This window comes from Melospiza georgiana, chromosome 15 (assembly GCF_028018845.1).
Source record: "Melospiza georgiana isolate bMelGeo1 chromosome 15, bMelGeo1.pri, whole genome shotgun sequence".
Lineage (NCBI taxonomy): Eukaryota > Metazoa > Chordata > Aves > Passeriformes > Passerellidae > Melospiza > Melospiza georgiana.
The window spans coordinates 6283575-6307529 of NC_080444.1; the positions used below are offsets into that span (position 1 = coordinate 6283575).

General features: G+C 53.1%; 1 protein-coding gene across 1 annotated transcript; it reads left to right on the forward strand.

The window, feature by feature from the left end:
• The first annotated feature begins 12515 nt into the window (after positions 1–12515).
• SPARC (secreted protein acidic and cysteine rich) lies at positions 12516–22096 on the forward strand. Its single transcript, XM_058034678.1, has 10 exons — positions 12516–12662; positions 18577–18645; positions 18800–18850; positions 19006–19090; positions 19498–19619; positions 19825–19945; positions 20102–20235; positions 20365–20513; positions 21040–21188; positions 21350–22096. Exons 2-10 carry the CDS (start codon positions 18589–18591, stop codon positions 21376–21378), a joined length of 897 nt encoding a protein of 298 aa, XP_057890661.1. The 5' UTR covers positions 12516–12662; positions 18577–18588; the 3' UTR covers positions 21379–22096.
• The last annotated feature ends 1859 nt before the right edge of the window (positions 22097–23955 follow it).

Here is a 23955-nt window from a genome sequence, read left to right on the forward strand (position 1 = left end):
CTTTGCACTGCTTTAAGTGGTTTTCTGTGAAAGAGGCAGCTTTTAGGGATGGAAAACTCCCCTTTCCATGCACAACACGTCTCCCAGGAAATTGCAGCTATCCTTAGAAGCTGACTGCAACCTCTGCCAGAGGACCACATCTCAGGAGAACTGTGCTTGAATGTCACTTAGATTCAGGGAATCTGCATCTTGGAAATCCTTTTTCCATTACAGAACAAACAAACTTTCCATTTGAGATGCAAGTGCTAGGAAGAAGGGACTTTAGCAGCCCCTGTAAATCAAGGATAACCAAGGGTCCTTTAGAGCTCAATGTGGCCTTGAGGCACAAGTGTGCAAAAGAGAATGCCTGGCCTGATGAGAAACACAGAAGGGATGGAGGAAGGATTAGGGTGTGGGCATATCCAAGGTCTCTCATTTCCTGGCCCAGTGACCAGCCTTGTGGACTGTACTGCTACTTTCATTTAATTCAGGTTTTCAGCCCAGTGAGGGATCGCATATGTGTGTCCCAGTCTGCTGTCTGGTTTCCCACACCTACCAGTGACAGGGCTTGTTCTACAGAAAGGAAACACAACTAAAGTTTGGAGGAAAAGGTTACCCTGCATTTCAGATTTTTTTTGTAACTAATTTAAATTAATTTTGACATAATTGCAATTTATTCTTTCTTAGAGTAGTTTACTGCTTCAAAGTCCTTCTTTACCTTTGATCCAAGCATGATTAATTGCTCTAGGTGGACTTGAAGGGGGCTGGAGAAGCACTTCAAGGAATGTGTTACAGACACTTTTTATTATGTTTAAATTAAGGGAAGCTAAAGGCTACAAGTGTAACATCATTGCTTCATTTTCTTGCCTTAAAGTCTCCCAGTTTGGCAGGAAGTTTCCAGAGCCAAGACCCAGAACCAAGACCTATTTCTGCTTTGTGTCCATGCATTCAGATGCCCTGTGTGACCCCTCCAGGGTCCGGGGTAGTGAGTGAATCCCTTTCCCTGGACTGCCCTTGCTGCCCTGAGCTGGTGTTTGCCAAGCTCAGTTATTATTTATTGCTCTCATCTTCCTCCCGGGCTTGGCCAGAGCCAGTGGCTCAGCTCTGGTGGCTGGGGAGGACGTGTGCTGGCACCTGGCGAGGAGCTGGATGGCACAGTGGCCTTGGAGCCACAATCCTTGTGGCACTTGCTGTCTGCCGGGCTGGCAGGGGCCAGGGGCAGTGTGGTGCGCACACAGGACAGCTCCCACTCCATCTTGCTGAGACCAAGCTGCTCGTCAGCTTGGTGTGTGGGGAGCAGTTTATGCTGCCCACACTGCCCTGGCTGCTCTGCTCCCTCCTCCTCGCTCTGCTTTGGGTAAAGCCTGAGGGTTATCCCTGAGGCAGACAAGGAAAGGTTTCTGTCCACAGCCAGCCAGGAGGTTCATGCACATACCTGAAGCTCCAGCACCCATCTGCAGGGCTGCAGTCTCCCAGCTCTCCCCTTCATTGTTCAGTGTGGGCAGAGGGCAGACTCTGCTTTAGGCTCTGGCCTGTTGAGTAATGACGTCCTGTGACAGTCCTCACTTTGGAGTGTGGGCTGCATTTGGGCTGGATACAGCTGGGGTGGTTGAGTCTGAACAGAGCTGCAGGCCTGCAGGGTGGCTGCCTGAGAGGTTTATGGCAAAGCCTTGGGAGAAAAAACAACTTCATAGACTAAAAGAGTTGGAGAGTCACTACCTAAGCAGAGTTTCATTGTTCCACCACTGCCCAGCTGGAACATCATTTATCATGTTACCCTGAACTTGACTGCATCTCATGGAGAGGGACCCTGACAAGCCCGCACGGATAACATCACCACAGTATTTTCCACAGGAAACAATATGCCAGACACTGAGGCTGTTTTCAGACAAGGAAATGCTCAGTTTGCAGTGCAAACAGGAAAGGGTGGCACTTGGAAAAGGAGCTTTCCTATACCACAGACACCAGACTGTGCAGGACATCCCAGGGCCTGCTGGAAGAGTGATGTGTCAGCAGGATGAGCAGCTGGTCAGGTCCATGGTTCATTGCCATCCATGAATGTGGCGTCCCAGCTGCAGGGAGGCTTCACTGCTGGTCTCTTTTCTTTTTATTTAATTTCTTCACTTCTGGTTTCTTCAGAAGGGTCTCAGCCCAGCTCCAGCTGAACTGTGAGAATCCACAAACTGCCTCTAGCTGCAGCACCAGTAAGAGCTGGGCAAACCCTGAGGGACTGGCTCTAAAAGTTCTTTTGTTTCCCCTGTCTCAAAGTGATCTTTCCCCCTGACCCCTCCTCCACAGTGTTTCCAGCAGACAGCATTCGCTTTTCTCACCCATCCCTGTGTGTTTGCAGCATTGCTGCTGTGCTTCTGGGTGTCATTTTTCACCCAGTGTTACCTTCCCCCACATTTTAAACAAAAATCTAATTTAAGTGGAAAAAGTCTACAGCCTCCAAAGCCCAATCGTTTGTCCACAAAAGAAAAGCCGTGGTTATCCCAGGGCTGCCTTAAGCACCACTGGCTTTTGGGCACTTTCTAATTACCTGATGACAGGCAGGGGATGATTTTAGCCAAAAGAGCAGTTGTACTCAGTCGAACCACCCAGTAAATGAGAGAATTTCCAAAATAGCACCACGGGCTGCAGAAAGCAGGCAAAGGACAGGAGATCCCCCTCAGTGCCTGCAAATGGTGATTCCTGGTGGCTAGGAGATAAATTGCTGTGAAATTTCAGGGTGGGAAAGAAGGGTTCAGTTTGCAACAATCTCAGGAATTTCACAGGCGTGGCTCTCTGGGTGTTAAGACACACGTGTTGCATGGTTCCATGGGGGATTTATTACCAAAAGATGGGGATTTTCTAGTCTTACTGTGCTTTTAAATGTTTGCTGTGAGAAACAGCCCAGCCCAGGCTTCCACCTTCGCTTGCCTGCCTGTTCCCAGCCCAGTGGCAGAGCTGGGGGGTGATGAGCACCACGAGTGATGGGCTGGTGGCAGGATCATACCCCCACACTTTTGGGGTCAACATCAGCACCATTGCCCTGAGCAGCTGCTCTTTGAGCTAAAGCTGTGCAGCTGGGCCTGGGGGCTGCCCTGGGCTGGGTGTTCAAAGTCAAAAGCATCACCTGAAGTGGGCAAACCTCTCTGCAAATGATGTGTCCCTCAGGAGGACCCCAAACTGGCTGGAAAAAGCTTGGTGGTCTCTCTGAGCTAAATGTGCTGGTCTTGAATCTCTTAAAAGAGGTCTGCAAAGAGCCAATCTGCCTCAGCTGGGCTGAGGCCCCTCTGTGCTGGGTGATTTGCAGAACTGTCCCAATGCAGCACTGACACACACAGCAACATCAAAGGCCTGGCTGGTTCCCAGCTGCCCTGTTGATACACGCAGATTCCCTGAGTGATTATCACAGGCAGCTTTCCACATTGCAGCTCCCAAAGCAGCAAAACACACAGGGACTGACAGACTCCCCCTCCAAAACAGGAAAACACACAGGGTTCTGACAGACTCCCCCTCCAAGACTGTGGCAGCATAAATAGAAAAAAAAAACCCACCCAACAAATCAAACAAACAAAAAACAGGCTTAATTAAGGACTTCAAGAGCAGGAAATGTGCACACGTGTGCTTGCCAGAGCACAAATATTTTCTTTTGGAGCTGCTTTCTCCAAGGGTTCAGTGAGGTGATGGAGGCTGGGTTACAGAGCAAGGGTAGCAAACAGTTCCCAGCCCCTCCGGAAGGCAGCGGCCACAGGGCACTGCTGTTCTGCATCCTTCCCCATGCTCCAGCCTTGGCTTTGGGCTCCCACAGTATATACTGAAGCTATTCAACCATTTGGCTAAAAGCAGATGGGGAGGGAGAGAAAACAAAGTCAAACGAGAGGGAGAAAGGCAGCTTTTGTGCAGCGTCTGTTTGCAAAAGACAGCCCAAGCCCCTTTTGGACTAAGGTTTAATTTATTGGGCTCTGGAGAGCCGAGGTTCACAGCCCCACAGCTGCTGCAGGCGATGGCACATTGGGGCAGAGGCAGGGAAGGGGTGGGAGCCAGCTCTGATAAGGGAGCAGCTCCCTCAGAGGGGCTGTGGGATGCACAGGACATGACGTGAGGACCCTGGCTGCCCTGGGGGGAGCAGATCTGCCCTCTGACTCCTCTGCTACAAGGGCCTGTCCAGGTACCCTGAAGGGATGAGGGAAACTGGTCTGCATGGATGGGAGCCTTCAGCCTGGCCCTTCTTGCTATTGTCCCTCTGCTCATCATGTCTGTTCCTGAGCACCTCCCTAAGCACTGCTGGGTGCTGCAGAGCTGGTTTCAGTTTCCTCTTCATCACTCCACACTAGTGGGTTGCTGTCACTGGGGCAAGACAGAAGAGAGATCTTGCAGCATTTCTGACTTTTCCACAATTGCCAGCTGGCATGGAATTCCTAGGGTAGGGCTATCTCTCTCAGCCCATCTGCGACCTGCTCACCTATTTTCAACAGATGGGTGAGAAAATACTGAAACAACAAACACAACTCATCCCCTTGTAAATGCAAGGAGATGCTTGAATGGAGCAGGAATCCACTGTGTGCAGGTACCCTCCTGTTCCATCTCAGATGGAGCAATTTCCCCCCCTCTGAAGCTCCTGCAGGGCTGTGGGCAGAGCTTGGCCCACAGAAGCCAATGTCAGCAGGGTGCACAATGCCTGGCAATGACAACAGGGGCCTCGAGCTTAATCTGTGGTGCACAGCTTCAAAAAGCCCCATCCCACACAGCTATTGTCAGGGTGATCCCATCAATTGCATCACCAGTCTGCTTGGGACACGGGGCTGTCTCCAGGGCCCAGGGTGGGGGTGCCTGGGGAGCAGCTCTGGTGTCCCTGGGGCTGTCCCAGGGTCTGTGGAAAAGCCACAGTGCAGGCTTGTGCTGTGCTGCTCTACAAATAGAGCCTAAGGTCCTTTGGCTTCTCCCTTGCCTTTGTCAGCTGGTTATTATTATTATTGTATTATTTTATATCCCCACAAAGCCATGGGACACAGGGTCTCCCTTTGGTGGAAAAAACTCTGACACCAACATTTGCATCTCTGTTTCCCTGTGTTTTTTCCTTCCCCTGCATCTGTCCAGTGCTTCATGCTTGTGCCCTCCCAGGAGCAGCCAGCAAAGCAGGCAGCTTGGTGGGAATGATCCAATTTCCAGGGCAACTGGGACGGGACTGAGTCCAGAGTGTCCTCGACTCACAGAGCCGCTCTTATTTCTCCACAGTTTCCTCTCCGTTTGCTTTCTTAATTCAGCCTGTCTTTTGCCAGGGAAGAGGCCAAAAAAGCAGAGATGTGGCACATCCAGAGTCCTCCCAGCTGGCTTTACAACTGCTGGGGGATTTTCAGCTTTCCAGTTTCAGGAGCAGCCCTCCAAGCTTGCCTTGCCCCGAGGTCAGAATGTGTCAAAGCATGGTCAAAGCAAGAGCATAGGGAGGCAGGAGGCCAGCTCTGGCTCTAAAGGCTCTGTGCTGAGCTTCTCACCAAGGGTCCATGTGCTACAGACACAGATGTATATCCCCAGGTATGAATCGTCATCCTTTGCCACTTGTGCTGGTCACCTCTGCTATGAACAGCTGAAGATACAAGTCCTGGTGTGTCCAGAAGAAGTCCAGAAATCAACTCAGCAAAGTGTCTCCAACCCCCTCCTGCCATACCCTTGCTTTCCTTCCCCTGGCAGAGAACTGCTCAGAATTCCTCCAAAGAGCATGCCAGTGGGATGGCACAGGCTCAGCTGCACCCCAGGCCTTACAATAGGCCAACAAACCTTCCCTGTGGGCCACCCAGAGACCCAGTGAACAGCAGGAGCTGTGCTTAGAATCAATGCTGAAGATCCACTTTGAGGCAAAGGGAGCTGGGTATGAACTGCTCTTTGCCGTGGAAAACAATAGACCCAACCCAGTGCTAGAGGATTTTAAAATTCATCCCTAGAGCAGGATAATGCTGAAAACCTCCAGCTGTTATTTCCAGATTTGCAACCCCAACAGAGGAGCAGCCAGTTCCTGCCAGAGCAGCAAACTTGTTTGTGTGTCTGCACAAAACTGACAGCCAGGCATTGCTCCCCACGCTGGCATTGTCCCTCTGTCCCCAGCTGTCTGAGCCTCACAACATGTGGGGAGCAGGAGGGAAAGTGTCCCTGTCCCAGCTGCAGAGAGCCCTCCCTGGGCTGCAGACCTTGCTCCAGGGCTGGGGGCAGCAGCTGGAGCCCCCCGAGGCACACCAGGCTGGGACCACGCTTCAGATGTGGCCCTTGGGAGGTGCAAAAAGGGGACAGGAGATGAGAACTCACTCCTCCCTTCATTTCTTCCAGAGCCACAGAAATTCAGGGAGAGGGATGAACTTTGTGATCGCACTGGAAATGGTTGAACACAGAGAGATTTGGGGAGGGGTCAGAGAAAGAGGTGTCACTTCTCACCCACCTTTTCACTTTCCATCCAGAAGCAGCACAGATTCCCTTGGTAGCACTCACTATTTCTAATACCTAGGAGAAAAACCAGCATGAATGGCCTGGCCTTGAGAGAGATGGCATCAGTGTCAGGCCAGGCACACCTCAGGCAGTGAGGACCTCTGTTCTTGGGGCTGCAGTGGATGATTTTTAAAGGTCCTTTCCAATCCAAACTCTTGTATGGTTCTGGGATTCTCCAGAGTTCCCTGGGGGAGAGGAACAGGAAAGGAGCCCTTGGGCACAAGCAGGAGCCAAGATCCCTCAGCAGCTGCCCAGATGCCCTTGTTGTCCACAGCCTCTGTGTGCATTATTGAAGGAGCAGAGGAACATCCCCATGGTGCCTGGATCCTGCTGGTGGCCTTCAATAATCCAAAAGCACAATGTGGTCTCCCTCCTGTTTTGCAGCTGAGTACCTCCAGAAGGGCTCAGACAATTCCCTGTACCACCCCACTCATTGAGAAAGCTGCTGTTTCCATAATTTCCCAGTTCCCACCGTTTCCCCCTAAGTGAACAACAGAATATTTTGAATGTTCATGCCATTAAAAATCCACTCCAGTAATGCTGGTAGTAAATCCTGGGCAATCTTGCTCCCTGGGGTAACATGGGCAGGCACAGGAGAGAGATTGCAGAGGGTACCTTGTGGGCATGTCTGAAGTTAAGGAACTGGGGGGTGACATCACCAGGGCTTGTGTCTCATCTCTCAAATTTTCTGGTTAGTCTTTGCAGATGCCTGATACAATTAATGTTCATTAGCAGCATTACACAGGGGAGAGTCCAGAGTTCTCTCTCTCCCACATTTCAGGAAGGATGCTTTCTCTCTGCTTTTCCCATAAAATAGAAGCTTAAAGGGGACTTCTCCAAATTTGATAGGGTTTTTTTTTTTTCATGTGATTTTGGTCCCTCCCTCTCCTCAAACAGCTGCTGATAACACACGCAGGGCATAGGCTGGGGAAGCACTGCTAATTTTAGCAGCAGCTCCTGAGGGAGGGCCCTGGTCTGGCCGGGCACAGGATGGAAAGTCACAGCGTTTGCTCAGGGCCCCACATGACCTCACTATTCTGGGGCTGCCCACGTCCCTCCTTGCCCCAAGCCCACAGACACAGCGTGGCCTCAGCCCTGGGCCTCCCACAGCCCCGCTCTGCAAACCCGGCCAGAGGGGATGGTGGTTTCTGAAGGGAAGTAAACAAGCTCCAGGGCTAAATTGAGATCCCCGCAGCTCACACACTGAAGCACTGATGGATGAGGTATTTTCTGCCCACATATGTCCGCTGGATTTTCATCCCCCTAAGGGGGTTGTGTCCTCTTGGGTTTCCTTTACTCCCTCATCAGTGAAATTCCATCAAGCTCCACACAGATGATGTGAATGATTCCTGCACTGACTGGCTCTTGCAAGGGTCTAGACGTGGCCTTAAAGATCGGAATTGCTCAAGGTAAGAAGACTTTAAGGAACTTGAACTTCCCAGAGTAAAATCCACACTGGACAGGGGAGCTTAGAGAGGTTCAAAGGTGCACAGGATCTGATTTGAAAGGAGCCAGCAAGCAGAGATGGTGTGGAGGTCAGTGCTTGCACTTGGTGTTAGCCTGGCATGGCCATGTCTGTAAATCACAGTCAGACGCCAAAATCCCAGCACTGCCCCTACCAGCCCTGCCTGCCTGACCCTACAGCCCTTCACATGGCTCCTGCACAACAGGGGTGGCTCAGGCTCACAAAATACCCTGCCCCAAGTCTTGTCAAAAAATATTTCCCACTGTCTCCCCTAATATCTCCTTTGCCAGCTTCTAAGGCTGCCTGTGACTGGCTATGGTTGTGTAATCCCAGTGGGCAACCAAGCACCAACGCTTTCCCCTCTGTACCCAATCCTCCCAAATGCATTTTGCCAAAACCAACCCCATTTTGCCTCCTCTGAGGGACAGCCTGTTTATGGAGCCTCCTGCATGCAGGAGCCTGGTTCAAGCCAGGGCTTGTTCTGAAGTGAGCTCAGCTGGAGCAGAAAGTGGCAGAGCAATGGAGATAAAAATGTGGATTCTCAGGGCGGATGGGTGCAGACTCAGCCAAGGGTGGCCCAAGTACCTCAGGCACCTCAAGCACTGTGGATGCAGCCACAGCTCCAGCACAGCTCAGTTTGGCCTCAGTTTGGTTTCAGGGAGGACAGCCAGGCTGCTCCCAGGCCTGCAGCCCCACACATTTCCAAGTGAGTGAGATGATAATGCAGGGGCAGTTTGATGGAGGCAGAGATGAGACCTTCCCCATGGGGCACGGAAGAGCCTTCCACCAGAGAGCCCTGGGACAGCTGTGAGTGTCCCCACAGCTCATGGAAAGAACCAGACATCTCACAGTAAGCCTGTCCTGCTTTCTGGCTCTGCAGCCTGCTCCCAGGCCATGAGTCACTGCAGAGCCATGCACAGCTGCCTTTCCATCCCCTGCCCTGCTGGATCACAGCTGAGAATCTGCAATCCACTCCTCCTTCTCCATCTGCTTCTGACCAGCACCCAGAGCAGGCATCCAAGAGACTGTGAGTGTCCCTCTGCTCCATCTGAACCAGGCAGCAGCTCCACAGCTCAGCTGAGGGACAGAGCCCCATCCCACTGGGAAGAATTCCTTGCCCCACAAACACAGGGACAAACACAGCCACTCTCAGGCATGTTCCAAGTGCATTTGGGTTCTTCCTGCCCCGTGCAGATGTTGCTTCAGTGCCCTGCATCTGCTTAGTGCAAGCCCAGAGAGCACAGCCCTTCTGCCTCTGATCTGCTTCTGAAATGGAAAAAACCAGCCTCCAGCTGACACACTCCCAGAGAGCAGGAGAGATGGGAAATTCCTGGGATAAGCAGATTCCTCTCTGCTCTGCATTTACTCTCAACTTTTCCTGAGCTGGGTGCTCCCACTCCTGCAGCCATTGACTTCCTGCACACTGCCCTGCACCTGTGAGGAGCTCAGCCTTCAGCCACACACCCAGGGAGGAAGATTTAGCAAATTACATTCCCACTGTGGTTCCAGGGCATCCTGTTTATTTATATGCACTTTGGGCTCATTGTTTTGCAGCAGCATCCACCAGAAATTAATGCAGACACGTCCTCTGAGTAAAACTCATTAGAGAATCCCTCCCAGAGCAGAGGGAAGGAAAGACTCCTCACACTGACAGCTTTGTGACAGCAGGATTATTAATCTACACTTGTATCACTCCTGCAGAGCTGCTCACTTGCCTTTTTCTCCATCTCTTGCAGCAGAATTTTTCCCCTCTTGGAAAGCACCAAGGTTTTCTCAACTGCACCAGCCCAGATCTGCCCAGCCTGGCTCAAAGCAGGATGAAGAAATTTGGATTTTCATCTGGGGTTAGCTGGAGTTCAAACTTCACCCCTCCAAACCTCTTGGCTTTGCTGTAAAATGATCTCAGGCCCCATAGGGTCCTGTCCTGTTTGCTGTTTCCATCAGAGTTTGTGCAGTCACTTGAGGTGGGAGTGAGCACCGAGAGCCCTGGGGTTCATCTGCTGTGCCCAAATTTCACTGGCACAGGGTCAGGAGCCTGAGCTGGACCTGCTGCAGCCCTGCCAGGGTTCCTGGGGCTGAGGAGGCCCCTTGGGCAATCTCCTGCCCATCCAGTGCCCCAAATGGCATAAGACAGCTTTCTAAATATGTGTGAGGTCCAGGTTTCCTCCTGGCAGCCTGAGAGCAAAATCTCCTCTTTGCTGACCCCACTAAGCCTTACAAGAGTGGAAAGGACTTTCCAGGACTTCCTTTGCAAGCTCTCAGTCATTTCTGGAGCTCTTTAAAGCTGCTGAGTTTACAGAGCCAGGCTGTTGCTCCAGGCTCTTTGTGATCCCCTCCATCCCACTGCTGATGCCTGGCACTGTGTCCTTCCCAAGGCACAGACCTGGCTGTCCCCACCCTGCGCACCGTGAGCCCCCCTCACTCCCACTCCCCTGGGCTCGCTGGATGAGCTTGGGGGCCATTTCCAGATTTTCCAGATGTGAGTGCACCACTGCTTTTTGCTCTCACTCAGACCCAGGGCCTAAATCACCACATCCACAAAGAAACCCCTGCTATAATTATCTCTGTGGCATTATCATTTGTTTAAGCCCTTAGCAGAGGGCTTAACTTCAGGCTGCAGTGCAGAGCAATTGCCACGTTGTCAGCTAGAAAAGTCGTGGTTTCTTTTCTCTCCTTTTTTTTTTCCCCTCTCTAAAATTTTTTCCAGATGTCTTTTTTTTTTTTCCTTAGGAGAAGAACCAGCAGTGGCACAATTTCAATGCGAGCCGTGACTAATCCACTGCAGAGAGCATTCAACAGCTGTGTCCAGCTCCTTGGGTTATGACTCAAGCAAATTAAACTTTGGTTCAGGGGATGTGTGACCTCTTGGAGCCAAACTGGACCTACAAGTGACACCTGGGATCTACAGACACTTGTGGCAGCAGGACAAGGTGCTCCAGTCAATTGCATTAGAAGGAGCAGACACCATCACAAATCCAGCCTCCACAGGGAGCTGGGAGAGTCACATGGAATATTTAAGAATGTCTCTGTGAGTGGTATCAACATCCACATATCAGCACCCAGGAATGGCTTTTGGAAATGTGCAGCCAGGTAAAGAAATGGGTGAAGAAGATTTTCTTCTCTTGTTCTTTGCCACCAGCCTCCTAAGCTGCCTGATCACAGAGACTGCCTGTTCACTGGGAAGTGATGATGGGTTCTCATTAACCCCTCCTCCATTCTTTCCTCTCTGCCTTCCCTTTCTGTCCTGTTTATATTTTTCTCCTTGTTGGCCATGGGATGTTTAGTCTTACATCTGACCTCCCACATGCAGCAGAAGTGTTGCTAGGCTGGGTAAGGAGTGAGCTGATACAGAGCCATGACACAAAGGCATCCACAGAGCAAGGAGCCAGCACAGCCGGGCAGGTCATCGCAGCCCAGTCCCTGTGCTGATATCTAAATCCTCAGCAGCATCAGTGGGAAGAGCTAAGCACCCAGGTCCATGTCTCAGCCCTCTCAAAGATAGCACATAATCAAGAATGAGCCCAAACCACTGGCAGCCGAGACAAAACATGACGTTGAATTTTGCTGTGATCTCAGTGTCCTTCACCCAGCATCCACAATCTCACTGCTGGTGCCCAGATGTCCTCAGTCCTGCCGGCTACACGAGACATCATCTTTCCATTGCCCTGGAGAGCAGCCACAGGGAGATCACAAGATGCAAAGAGCTGGATTATCCACAGGGCTCAGGACATGGCACAGAGATATTCTTTGGGGATGCCCAAACTGTAGCAATTTTTGGCTACTGGTTCTCCTTTGCAGTGCAGTGCCAAGGCCATGCTGGTGCTGGGGGAGCAGATGCACCTCAGATCCTCTCAGCCACAGAGAGAAGCAAGGGGAGAGGAGCTGGGTTTTCACTCTGGGCAAAGAGAGGAACAGATGGGAAAACTCAACTGCAAACAGCTTTGCTGCTTGGCTGCCTCTGGCTGGGCAGCTGCTCCAGCTGAGTTATGATCTGTAAATAGTGAGTGATGTCTGAAGAGACCACCAAATTCAGCTGAGTGGCAATTCTGGCTGTGGGTTTTGTTCAGTCAGTCCAGATCTGCTGGATGATAACCACAACAGAGAGATCATTGTGCTGAGAGTCACATCTACCAGCCCAGCATTTCTCTGCCTACTTATGGCATTTCAGATATGAAATTATCTACCGTCCACATTCTCTAGGTCATTCTTTCTTCTCCCTCTCCACAAGGCAGTCACAGATAGCAGCAATGTTAGGAGACAGGACGGAGAAGAAAAATAACTGGTTTTCTCTGCATCCCCCTGAGGATGGGAAACACCAGCTCAGGGACTGAGAAATGACAGCATTTAACATTATAATTACAGCAGGTCGAGGTGTTAGGAGGTGCAGAACCAGGCAGAGAGATGGCATTTCCCCATCCCCGTGTGCTGTCAGTCCGAGAGAGACAGAGAACTGAAAACTCAGCGCAGGCAGTGCTGTGACAGTGACTGCTGGGGACTGCTCTGTCCCTGACAGGGACCCTTTGATTTTCAGCTTGATTCCTCTGGTCTATCCTTTGGAGCCAGGCTCAGGGACTGCCCACTGGGAAGCGGAGGAGAGGAAGAGACCGATTTGGAAAGCCAGAGAGGAGGAGGAGGGGGAGAGGCAGAGGGAAACCCAGCCCACCCTTTGCCTTCCTCCTGCCTCCTTCTAAAACTTGCAGATTCCTCCAGCCCGTCCGAGCGCCTGGAGTTCCCTCAGCCGTGCTGCCGGGACTGCGAGGTATGGCCCGAGCTCCGCGATTGCCTTTGCTGCGCTTTCCCTGCCGGCACGGGGGTCCCACGGCCCCACTCGTGGGGGTCCCGCTGTCCCTGCCCTGTCCCCACCCAGTGCTGGCAGGGCGTCACTCGGCATGGGGAGCTGGACGCGGTGCATTTAGAGACCCCTCCTGACTTCATCCCCTTCTCCTCTTCGCAGCGTTTCCCCTTCTAAACTGTCTCGTATTCAATTTCGCTGCCAGAGCTTTAATGCTTTGGTGGCATCTGACTGTAAAGGTTTGATTTGCCCTCATTCTTCTCTCTCCTCCCTTTTCCTCTCTGTGTTTTCAGCTGGTGGGTAGTTCTTTAGTGAGATCCATGACACCAAGGTGTGGGCACATCAAACCAACCTGCAGAAAAATCAGATGTAGTTACGAACAGTCCCCACTTCTCCCAGCCTGAGGTGTGTTGGAGGGTGATGTTTTACTCACCAGAGTATCCAGAGGAAGAACAAAAGAGCTGCTGGCTTCATGTCAGCGGGTTTATTTTTTTTCAGTGCAGCCGGTCTTATTTCTCCTTTGGAAAAAAAAAAAAAAAAAAAAAAAAAAAAAAAAAAAAAAGACACTCGGCTTTTTGTTCCAAGCAAACTCTGAATGCCTTTCAAGTCTGCTGCCCCGGCTTGCCAAACTCGGGCTGATCGACTGTTAGGGTGACGGAGATTGCAGGAGAGGAGGAGCAAAACTCTTTCGGGAAGTTTTTTTAAGTTTTAAGAACTTGGGTTCCATCGGGCACAATTTTCGGTCCACACAGAAGAGACGAGGGCTCGTTTCCTTTAAAGGCAGCCGCTGTCCTTCCCGGCCCGCTGACGTGACAGTCTCTGCTCTTTGTGTCCCTTCTCTGAGAAAGCATCCAGCCAAAAAAAAGGGAAATTTAACCGGTTGGGAGCTGAATTCCCACCCAAACAAAAGGCAGAAGTTCCAAGTTGGAGTGAAACGGGGGGTACCGGCAAGGTCACCAGCGCTCCCGAGTCCTCAGAGGGGACCAACTCGAAACAGTCCAAAAAGCATCCCTCCAAAAGGACAGAAATTAATTACAGCCGTTTGTTAGGGTCGGCCAGGCGAGTTTTAAGCAGAAAATAAAAGCTGTGGCGTCCTGCACAGCAACTAAAGCCAAGCCATTGTCTGCCACATCGGCAGGAGCAGGGGTGCGGGCGCTGTTGGGAGGGGGAAGAGCAGAAATAAACTTTTCGAACTTTTTTTCAAGCCCTTCCTTCCACAGCACCCCGCTCTTCCATGACTCAGCCCCAGAGGAATGTCGGCTCCCATGGAAACCTTTGGGTCCTCTGGTCCGAGGGATGTCGGGGCTGTTATCGCTGCAGCGCTTGTGGCAGGGCAGGTCCAGGGAGTGCTCTGGAGATGGTTTGCATTTTTTGCAGAATATTTATCGGACAGTTTATTCTCTTTGTGGAGAATATAATGAATTCTCCTTTGTGGAGCTGTGTGGGATCAGCTGGTGGCACCCCCGGGGCCAGAGGGACCTCCAGCACCTGGCACAAAGCGTCCGGGCAGCTTTGGGCACTGCCCGAGTTCCAGCCCACACAAAAGGAAAAGCTCAGGCAGGACAGCAAAATTCTGCCTCGCCTGTCTGCACAGGGCTCATCCATGAGCGGCTGCCTGCAGCCCACAGCACATCCAGGCTCTTTGCTTGGGACTAATTTAATTGTTTTCCATTATGGATTCAGTCTGTAACCTGGAGAAACTATGGCAGCTCCAGCACACAGCTGTGATGGGGCTGGGCTCTTGCTGTTGTATCAACAAGCCCTGTGAGATCTGAGCATTTCTGGGCTCACACAGAGCTCCCAGCACACAGGGAATGGGCTCACACAGTGCTGTGGTGTCTTTAGTGACTCTACACAAGCACATGGGGTAGGGGGATTTTTTTCCCTTGCTGTGTTTACTGAAAGTGTGAGCTAAAGGGAATTTCGCTTCTATCTAAGCCTTGCATGGCTCTCTGAGTGTGTCAGAGGGGTCTGTGCAGGTGGCAGGAGCCAGGCTGGTTTCTGCCCAGTCCGTGCCCTGCTCCCCAGGCAGCTGCAGCACATCTGGGTGAGCCAGCACCGAACGTGCAGGGACGTGTTCAGCAGGGAGCTTCACGGGAACTCACACAAACATCTCCTGCTTCAAATGGAATTTCAGCCTGGGAGTGGCTGCTGAGCAAAGCTCAGAGGGCCTTGCCTGCAAAGGGAGGGCAGGGCAGGATTGGGGACCCAGCCCTGGTGCTGTGTCTCTGGGGTCACACTTGGTCATCCACCTGCACCTTGAGCACTGTGACCCCAGTTGGGTTTGGCAGAATCTTTTTCTGGACCAGCTTTGCCTTCACACTCAGTGTGAGGTGGGGGAAGGTCAGATCCTCCAGAGGCTCGGAGGGGCAGTGAGAAGAGGGAGGGTGGTGCAGGAGACCCTGCTGGTGGGCTGGGGTGCAGGCAGGGCTGTGCCCCCCATTGCCCATTCCTGCCTCCGTGGCTGCAGTGGGAGGAGGCAGCAGAGCCCTGGCCTGGGGTAGCAGGGCTTGAGGAGGAGCTGCCCAAGGGCCAGGGAGAGACTCCTCCCCACGCTAACGTGGCATCCCAAAGGGCTTACGCAACCCTGGCCAGGGCCAGCGCCACATGGACCAGCTCCACCATCCATGGAGCCTCTCCTGGAGGCTGCACCCGCCCCATCAGTGTCCTCCCAGCCCACAGAGGCCCTGTCTGGGGTCCCCAGGAAAGACCCAGTGTCACAGACTCTCTGTGCATCCCTGCAGGGTATGTTCCCTGTCAGGAGGAGCTGATGGTGGTGCCACAAGCTTGGGGGGAGCGTGGTAACGAGTTCCCTGAGCAGCTGGCTTGGGGTTTATGGAGGTGCTGAGGGTCAGGCTCTTCCTCTCTACACCCCATGGTTTTCTTCTCTGGGTTATGGCTGTGAAATGCAATGAGCAGCTGGTGCTGAGGGCCGTGCTGGAGACGTGAGCCAATGGGAGGAGTTTGGGGGAGCCCCCAGACTCTGTTTAAAGAGTGACTGGGAGCTGAAGTCCCCGTGTAGGATGTAACTGGGATCAGGTCTTAAAAAATCTGCACAGCCCATGGGTCCTGCAGCCCATGGTGCCCTGTTGTCTGCTCAATCCACAGCATTCAGGAGGGCAGGCCTGAGGAGAGGGTGGTGGCCATGGAACTTCTCCTATTCTATATTCAACAGCCTTTTCTGTGCTGGTTTCCAGCATCCTGCAAAGTGCTGGTGTCTGTTGATTGCTTCAGGATGCAGAAGGGCCTAAGTCCCTGCTTGCTGAAATCTTTTTCCTTCTTTTCTTCTGTCCAAAATGACCCCATGGCTGCACCCCTCCCTTGCTGCCCTCTGCCCTCCATGGGGCTCACAAAGCAGCTCCAGGCATTCGCAGTGCAGAGCCCCTCAGGGATCCTCCCAGGTCCCTCAGCTGGGGGATGGATGCTGAGCTCCAAAGAGCATCCTCTTGCATAGCAGGACTGTGGTTGCTCCACAAGGAGGGAGACTTGCACCATGGACTATGTTATCCTGCTAGAGCAACCCCGTTTGCAGGGCTCCTGAGCTGTTATTTCAGGACTTTTGGCCACCAGGCATTCAGGAACGACCATTTGCAACCCAGCCAGGGGCTCACAGACCCTGTAATGTCCTCACTGCACAGCTTTGCCTCCAAAAAGTTGTTATTTTATTATAAATCTGTTTTACCATCTAAGGCACAAGACAGTTCTGCAGAGGTTGTTTGCTCAGACTTTTTCATGCTCCTTCTTCCTCCAAACACAACACTGGCAGCTCCAGCTGTCTGCTGGCTCCTAGCAAACACCTAATTCCCCGACCCCACTGACTGCATGCCCAGACTTTGAAATTCAAGGCTTTTTTAAAGCTTGGGGAAATGATCTAAGATGGCCTTGGCATGGGGTTGGGTTCTTCTTAGTGCCACCTTCCACATGTGCATGCACTGCCCTCTCCTCCAGGCTGGGCACCACTGAACCTCAGAGCACCTTCCAAAGCAAGCAAGCCCAGGAGGAGCCTTTCCTAGCCAGGGGATACCAGCAAGGAGGAGATTGCCAGAATCACCTGTACTTTTCCACCTCACTTCCCAAACAACCCTTGCAGGAAGAAAGAACCAGTGATCTTTGCTGGCAAATGCTGGCAGAGCTCACAGAAACCTCCAGAACGAACCAAGACAAAGGGAAAGGACAGATCACACCAAGCAGGAGAGGAGGGAGCAGCTCAGCTGCAGCCTCAACAGAGCCAAAGAGCTCATCAGCCCTCCCCACAGCCCCAAAGAGCTCATCACCCCTCCCTATAGCCCCAAAGAGCTCATCACCCCTCCCTATAGCCCCAAAGAGCTCATCACCCCTGCTCATGGCCCCAAAGAGCTCATCACCCCTCTCCTTCATGCCACCACACCAGCCATCTCCATCACCCCCTCCCAGCCCTCTGACATCCCAAAAAAGCTTCCCTCCTTTCCCTGACCCCTATTTTACACAGACACATCCCAAAAAAGCTTCCCTCCTTTCCCTGACCCCTATTTTACACAGACACATCCCAAAAAAGCTTCCCTCCTTTCCCTGACCCCTATTTTGCACACACACCCTACTAGAGGCTGGGTGAGCTCCTGAGATTGGAAAGAGGATTTTCTGAGTGGCCAAACCTCTCTAAATCAGGCAGCAGAGCCCAGCCGGGTTGGTGCCCTGGCAGCACAGCTTTGGGGTGGCTTTACACCCAGAGAGCTGCTGTGAACGAGCAGGAAGAGGCTGCAGTGACATCGGATACCCTGGGGGAGAAGCAGAAACCTCACCCAAAGCTTTCTGTCCCAGCAATAATCATGAACAGCTCCGTGGCCGGCCCCAGGGCGGGCTGCGTGCAGGTGGAGGGGAGGAGGGCAGGCGGAAGGGGAGGCTTGGCAGGGGCACAGGTCCCCTGGCTGGCAGGATGGAGGGCACAGAGGATGTTCCAGCAGCGATGCCAGCCGCATACCAAGCGGGCAGCTGAGCTCCCTCTGCCCGCACACAGAGCACTGCGCCCTGCCAAACAGGAACCGGGGGGGACAAGGACACGGGGATGTCACCAGCTGTGCTCTGCTGGCTCTCACAGCAGCCTCTGCCTCTCCTGCAGGGGCTCTGCAGCAGCCCAGACTGTGGGGGTGCAAAGGGCTCGTCCTTCTGGAGCTGGTATCACAGCAGGACACAACCCCAAAGTGCCTTAGATCCCTCAAATCCAGTCTGGGGACCCTCGGGTCTGAGCAGGAAAGGGAAAAACAATAGACACATCAATATTTTGGGGTGCTGGGGATGGGGTACTGGTCTCTGATACCCCTAGGTCTGAGCAGGAAAGGGAAAAACAATAGACACACCAATATTTTGGGGTGCTGGGGATGAGGGACTGGTCTCTGATACCCCTAGGGGTGTCTGTGTCCATGGGGGAAGGGGTTTTCTAAAGGATTTAACTCTCAAGTACTCTGTCTCATTGTCTCTCTGTTATCTCTTTCTTTCATCCACTTCCATATTTATTCTGATTGGCAACTAAGATGATGGAGTTTCATTCTTTGTACCTGGCACTCACATCAGGGGATTTTTAATGTGAAAAATGTGGGGGATTGGTGAAAAAAGAAAAAACTCCAGGGAAGGAGCCATTTTTACTGTGATTTTCCTAAAGGCGTCCAGGAGAGCAACAGACATCTAAACCCCACTGTCTCATTTTGCAAAATCAAACTAATTTATCTTGGAAACATGATTTGGCCCAAGGTTCTGGCTAGAGAAGCCAGCATGTGGGTCTGTAACACCGAACAGACGAGGCAGGAAATGGAGAGAGCGCCTTCCTCGAAGTGTCTGCTCAGCCTGGAGCCTAGCAGCACACAGGGGCCTCCTTCCTCATCCCTCCTTTTCCTCTGCTTTATTCAAGGTCTGCTGAAAGATGAGGGCCTGGATTTTCTTCCTTCTCTGCCTGGCAGGCAAAGCCCTGGCAGCACCGGTAAGTGCAGGAGACAGCAGAGCTGTCAGGGTTGTTCATCTGGAGCAGCCAAGGGAATTTGCTTTTATAAAAAATAAAGTACTGAGGAATGAGGGACAATTTGAGGCTGGGTCATCCCCCTTGGACCCCCACTCATGTGCATTTTCCTCTGCAGCAGGAGGCTCTGCCCGATGAGACAGAGGTCATCGAGGATCCCACCACAGAGGTAGGTGGTTCTGTCCTTCCTCCTCCTCACCCATCCCCTCAGCACCCACTGCTCTGCAAAGAGCATCTCCAAACAAAGCTCTGGGGAGCCATGGGGGGCTGCTCTGCCCCCCAGGAGCTGTGCACCCCCAGCAGAAACACCAACCTCTTTTGCAGGAGCCCGTGGGGGCTAACCCTGTCCAGGTGGAGGTGGGAGAGTTCGAGGAACCCACCGAGGATGTAGAGGAGATTGTTGCAGAGAGTAAGTCACCTCCCCTGCTCGCCAGCTGGCAGGGACACTGTCCCCTCCCTGTGTGAGGCAGCTTTAGTCACCCCAAACAGTGAGGGGCTCCTTTGGGAAGGGCTGTAGCACAAGGACAATGCCAGCCTGGGTGCACATTCAAAGCAAGAGGGACGTGGCCTCTTCCAGCTCTCTGCAAGCCCATCTTTGCAACAGAAAAGCCACTGGTGTGGCTACAGAAAGGAGTCCAGGATTAACCCCAGGGCTAACATGGACTTCTGTAAACCTGTCCATCTTCCCAGTGTTAGAACACATGTGGGAGGTGTCCCTGGTGAAGTCTCAGTCTTCCCTGTGCACTGAGGTGCCCTGAGCATCTCGTGGGATGTGAGGACGTGGCTGGCTCTAACTTTGCTCCCCTCCTGCTGCAGACCCCTGCCAGAACCACCACTGCAAGCACGGCAAGGTGTGTGAGGTGGATGACAACAACTCTCCCATGTGTGTGTGCCAGGACCCCTCCAGCTGCCCCGCCAGCGCCGGCGTCTTCGAGAAGGTGAGGGCAGGATCTGCTCAGTGCCCAGGGCAGGGAGGGACCCACATGGGCTGTGCCAGAGATGGTGGCATGTGGAGACAGGGTCAGGGTGGCTGGTCCCCATCTGGTGGTGAAGAAGGACCGCTTGCCCACCCCAGGAACAAGTTAAACATCTCATCTGGAGGCTCTGCCTGCCTCTCACGCAGCATCTCCCCTTCCCGTGCAGGTCTGTGGCACTGACAACAAGACCTACGACTCCTCCTGCCATTTCTTTGCCACCAAGTGCACCTTGGAGGGAACCAAGAAGGGACACAAGCTGCACCTGGACTACATTGGGCCTTGCAAATGTAAGTGGAGCCACTCCCTCAGACAAAGGCACCCCTAACTGGGCACAGCCGAGTGGGGAGCAAAGGTGGTGGCAAGCTCGGGGCTGAGGTGGGAGGGCACCGGGGCATGGAGCTGCATGTGCAGATGCTGCACTGAGCCCTGTGTGTGACTTGCAGTCATCCCTGCCTGCCTGGACACGGAGCTGACCGAGTTCCCCCTGCGCATGCGGGACTGGCTCAAGAACGTGCTGATCACGCTGTACGAGCGCGACGAGGACAACAACCTGCTGACCGAGAAGCAGAAGCTCAAGGTGGGGCGCAGGGCGAGGGTCTGGGGGCTCACCCCCACAGTGGAGGCCAGCACATCCAAATGACCTGGGGGATTGAGCCTTGGCCCCCATTTCCCTGCTGACAAGGCCTCCCCACCTCTCCCACGGCAGGTGAAGAAGATCCACGAGAACGAGAAGCGTCTGGAGGCCGGTGACCACACCGTGGAGCTCCTGGCCAGGGACTTTGAGAAGAACTACAATATGTACATCTTCCCTGTGCACTGGCAGTTCGGGCAGCTGGACCAGCACCCCATTGATGGGTGAGTGCCACCAGAGCGGGACGAGGACCCCAGAACCATCTCCTGCCTGAGGAGCAGGGTGATTTGGCAGTGGAAGGTGTCAAGGCAGGCTGGAGACGTGACACAAGCGGGTGGCTGGTGGCAGAGGTTGTGGCAAACCAGGCTGGGGTAGAAGAACCTCTGCCTCCTGCAAGAGGGACCTCCCCCAGCCCCAGCTGCTCCCACTCCCTTGGGTGTGGAGTTTCTCTCTTCTCAGATTTACTGTTCTATGACAGTCCCCTAAAATATCTTAGTGCAAAGGCTGGGATAACTGCAGCAGCTGAGATAGCAGCTGCTGGCTTAGCTGTGGGCTGCAGAGGGGCATGGGAGTGATCACACACTCAGGCCTGTGGGGTGGGGGCAGCTGGCAGGGACCCCCAGCTGGTGGCTATTTTGTGACCAGCCCTTGGCACTCAGTGGCTGATCCTGGGAGGGCACAGGGACAGCAGCCAGAGCAGAGAGCTGGGGCAGCACCTTCCCTGCAGTGAGGGTGTGGTGGCCCTGGCAGGTACCTGTCCCACACGGAGCTGGCCCCGCTGCGTGCCCCCCTGATCCCCATGGAGCACTGCACCACTCGCTTCTTCGAGGCCTGCGACCTGGACAACGACAAGTACATCGCCCTGGAGGAGTGGGCCAGCTGCTTTGGCATCAAGGAGAGTAAGTACCCAGGAGGAATGGGGTGGGGGAGGCTGGAGAGCACCCCCAGAACCCCCAATGTGCATGAAACAATGCAGCACAGGGTGAGGGGAGGGTGCAGGAACAGTGGGAGCTTGGCAGCATCCACCTCCTAACTTTGTCTCTCTCTTTTCCTTCCACAGAGGACATAGACAAGGATCTCGTGATCTAAACGCTCACCTTCTTGCTCTGCTGCCAACTTTGTCATGTTTTAACCTTCCCACTTCCTTTGGTTTTTAAACTGCTTTTGTTTTGTTTTGTTTTTCCCTGGGAACAAGGTGCTAATATAGGTCAAAACATATGTAGTAACGGTGCTAAGAGAAATAACAGTCCTCATTCATAGCCTTATCTATCACCACTAGATTACTCACCCAGCTGTTTCCACACGCTCTCACCAGCCTTTTCTCTCTCCTGCGTCTTCACTGCTGATTGTTCCTGTGCTAAATATCCGCTCTGCCTCACCATCCGCTCTCAGGCTTCTCTTGACTTCTCGCTAGCAGCACGTTCCTGGACACTCAGACACAAAACCCTCTCAGCTGATTCACCACCCCAGGCGCAGATGCCAGCGAGGGAAGGCAGAGCCAGAGGATGTAGGAGGATTGGGTTCTCAAGCAGAGCAGCTGCAGGTGGCATTGTGGCCACCCAGCTCGTGGCAGGAAGGATGGAGAGGGGTGAGAAAGACAGAGAGTGGTAGGATTTTGTTTTCTTTTTTTTTTTTTTTCCCTCCCATTCCCAGGGTTTAGCAGTTATTGGGCACAGAAAAAAAAAATATAAACTCAACAAGCAAATAGGGAAGCGCACAGAATTTAAAACAAATAAGATGAAATTATTCCCATCCTGTAAAATCCTCTTGAATAATAAAGGTTTGAAAGTGCTCCATGCTTCACCATCACTCGATGACCACGCTGCTGTCGTGTTTTCTGTGTGGCTGCCTGTTCCCCAGGGTGTATGTGTGGCTCACCTTGGTGCTGTGGTTCAGCTGCAGGTGAGACAAAGCTCTTGGCTCTCCCCAAATCACAGTGCCCCGAAGCACTTCCCACCCCTCTGCCCTGGCTGTGCCTCAATTCCAGCCCTGCTCTTCCAGGGAAGCTGTGTCACACTTGGAAGGGATATTTCTGCCCAGAAAGTGGCCTGTGTGCCACGTGCTCGAGGGAAATGCTGTAATGTTTTTTTCCTGTTGTGGATTTAAGGGATGCAAAGGATGGAAGGGAGAAGGTATTTGGATTTTGCTTTATAAGAGGGGGTCCTGACAGGAGCAAAGTGATGGTTAAATCTCACAGGCTGAGAACTCTTTTTTTACCTCTGAATGTTCCCTGTGCCTTATATTATTAAATTCCTGCCACAGTGTGAGCAACCTGATGAGTTTCTCTAATAAAAAATACTGATTTGAAACACTGACAATAAACCAGCCTGCAATGTTCCTCTGTTTTATCCCATCCTGGTGAGAGGGACTGCCCCCTCATCACCAACCTCATGCATGGGTTCAAGTTGTTCCCACAGATCTCCCAGCCCCAAAAAGGTTCTGGTCCAAGGTAAGATGAGGTGTTTCTGCCCATTCCAGCCCATCACTGTAAAGGGCTTGGGGAATATTGGATGTGGGCAGAGATGGGGTCGCTGCAGCAGCCAGCACAGACACTCACATGGCTCTCAGGCCCTTGCTTTCATCAGCAATAAAATCCCTGGGAAAGGCAAAAAGGCACGAGAGTAGGAAAATAAACACCCCCATTTGCATGGGCTAAAAATAGCCACGTTTGAAGAGCTCTGGCTCAGCTGTGAGGTCCCTGCTGACAGCCCCTGTGGAATGTGCTGTCAGGATCCTGCACAGGGCCACACTCCTGCAGGGCAGATCCCACAGGACACAGACACCCTGCATGGCCAAGGTGTGTGACCCCCATGGGGGGAAAAGCTCAGCCCAGAGAGGCCAGGTGAAGCACAGCACCCTTCCCCTGGCCACACTGCCTCCCAGGGCTGTTAGCCAAAGGGGGCTCTCAGGGGAGACACGGTGAATGCCTCCCCACGGTGGGAGCAGCTCTACAAACTGGCAGACCTGACACAGAGAGCGACACCACTGCCCATGTCCCCTGCAAGAGCCAGCTGGATGTGACCCACCCCCAGGCCTGTTGGGAGAAGGTTTGGGCAGGGGAGAGGACAGGAAGACAGGCAGGGGCTGCAGGAGATGAGTGCAAACTGCTGTCCTGTCACTCCCTCTCAGCCAGAAACCCTCACTCTGCTCCTCTGTGAGAGGCTCCTCCTCTCCTTCCATCCCAGCCCTCCTGCCAGTGCCACCAAACAGCACAGGAGCTTGGGTCCTGTGCAGGGGAAGGCTCTCCAGCCCTGCTCTCCCCTGCCTTCCCCAGCAAGCTCAGGAAAGCCAACAGGCTGCCCCAGGAGAGCTGGCTATCACAGCTCTGAACGTGCAGAGATCTCTCTCCAAGGCCATGTCCCACCCCATGGGACAACACTGCTGTCCCAGCAGCCTGGCAGAGCCCAAAGGAGCCGACCCAGAGCTACAACAAAGTGCAGCTGGCCTGGCTTTAACTGAGCATCAGAATGAGCTCAGAAGGTTTGAGCTGGGGCTCTCTTAACCCTTCCAAGTTCACAGCCTGAAGTATCAAGTGGTTGGAATTTCACTGCCTTGGGGCAAATGCCATACAAGGGGTTATGTCAGGACTTGAGGAATAAGCTGGCCTCTTTGAGCTTTCAGTCCCAGACAGTCAGCAAGGGTGGAACAGAACAGCCCTTTCCCTGT

What these genes read in the sequence shown, in the direction of transcription:
- SPARC (XM_058034678.1), top strand. Translation starts at nt 18,589, where the DNA reads ATGAGGGCCTGGATTTTCTTCCTTCTCTGCCTGGCAGGCAAAGCCCTG. An exon ending in GCAAAGCCCTGGCAGCACCG is followed by an intron (nt 18,646 to 18,799) that starts GTAAGTGCAGGA and finishes TTTCCTCTGCAG; the next exon opens with CAGGAGGCTCTGCCCGATGA. An exon ending in AGAGGAGATTGTTGCAGAGA is followed by an intron (nt 19,091 to 19,497) that starts GTAAGTCACCTC and finishes CTCCTGCTGCAG; the next exon opens with ACCCCTGCCAGAACCACCAC.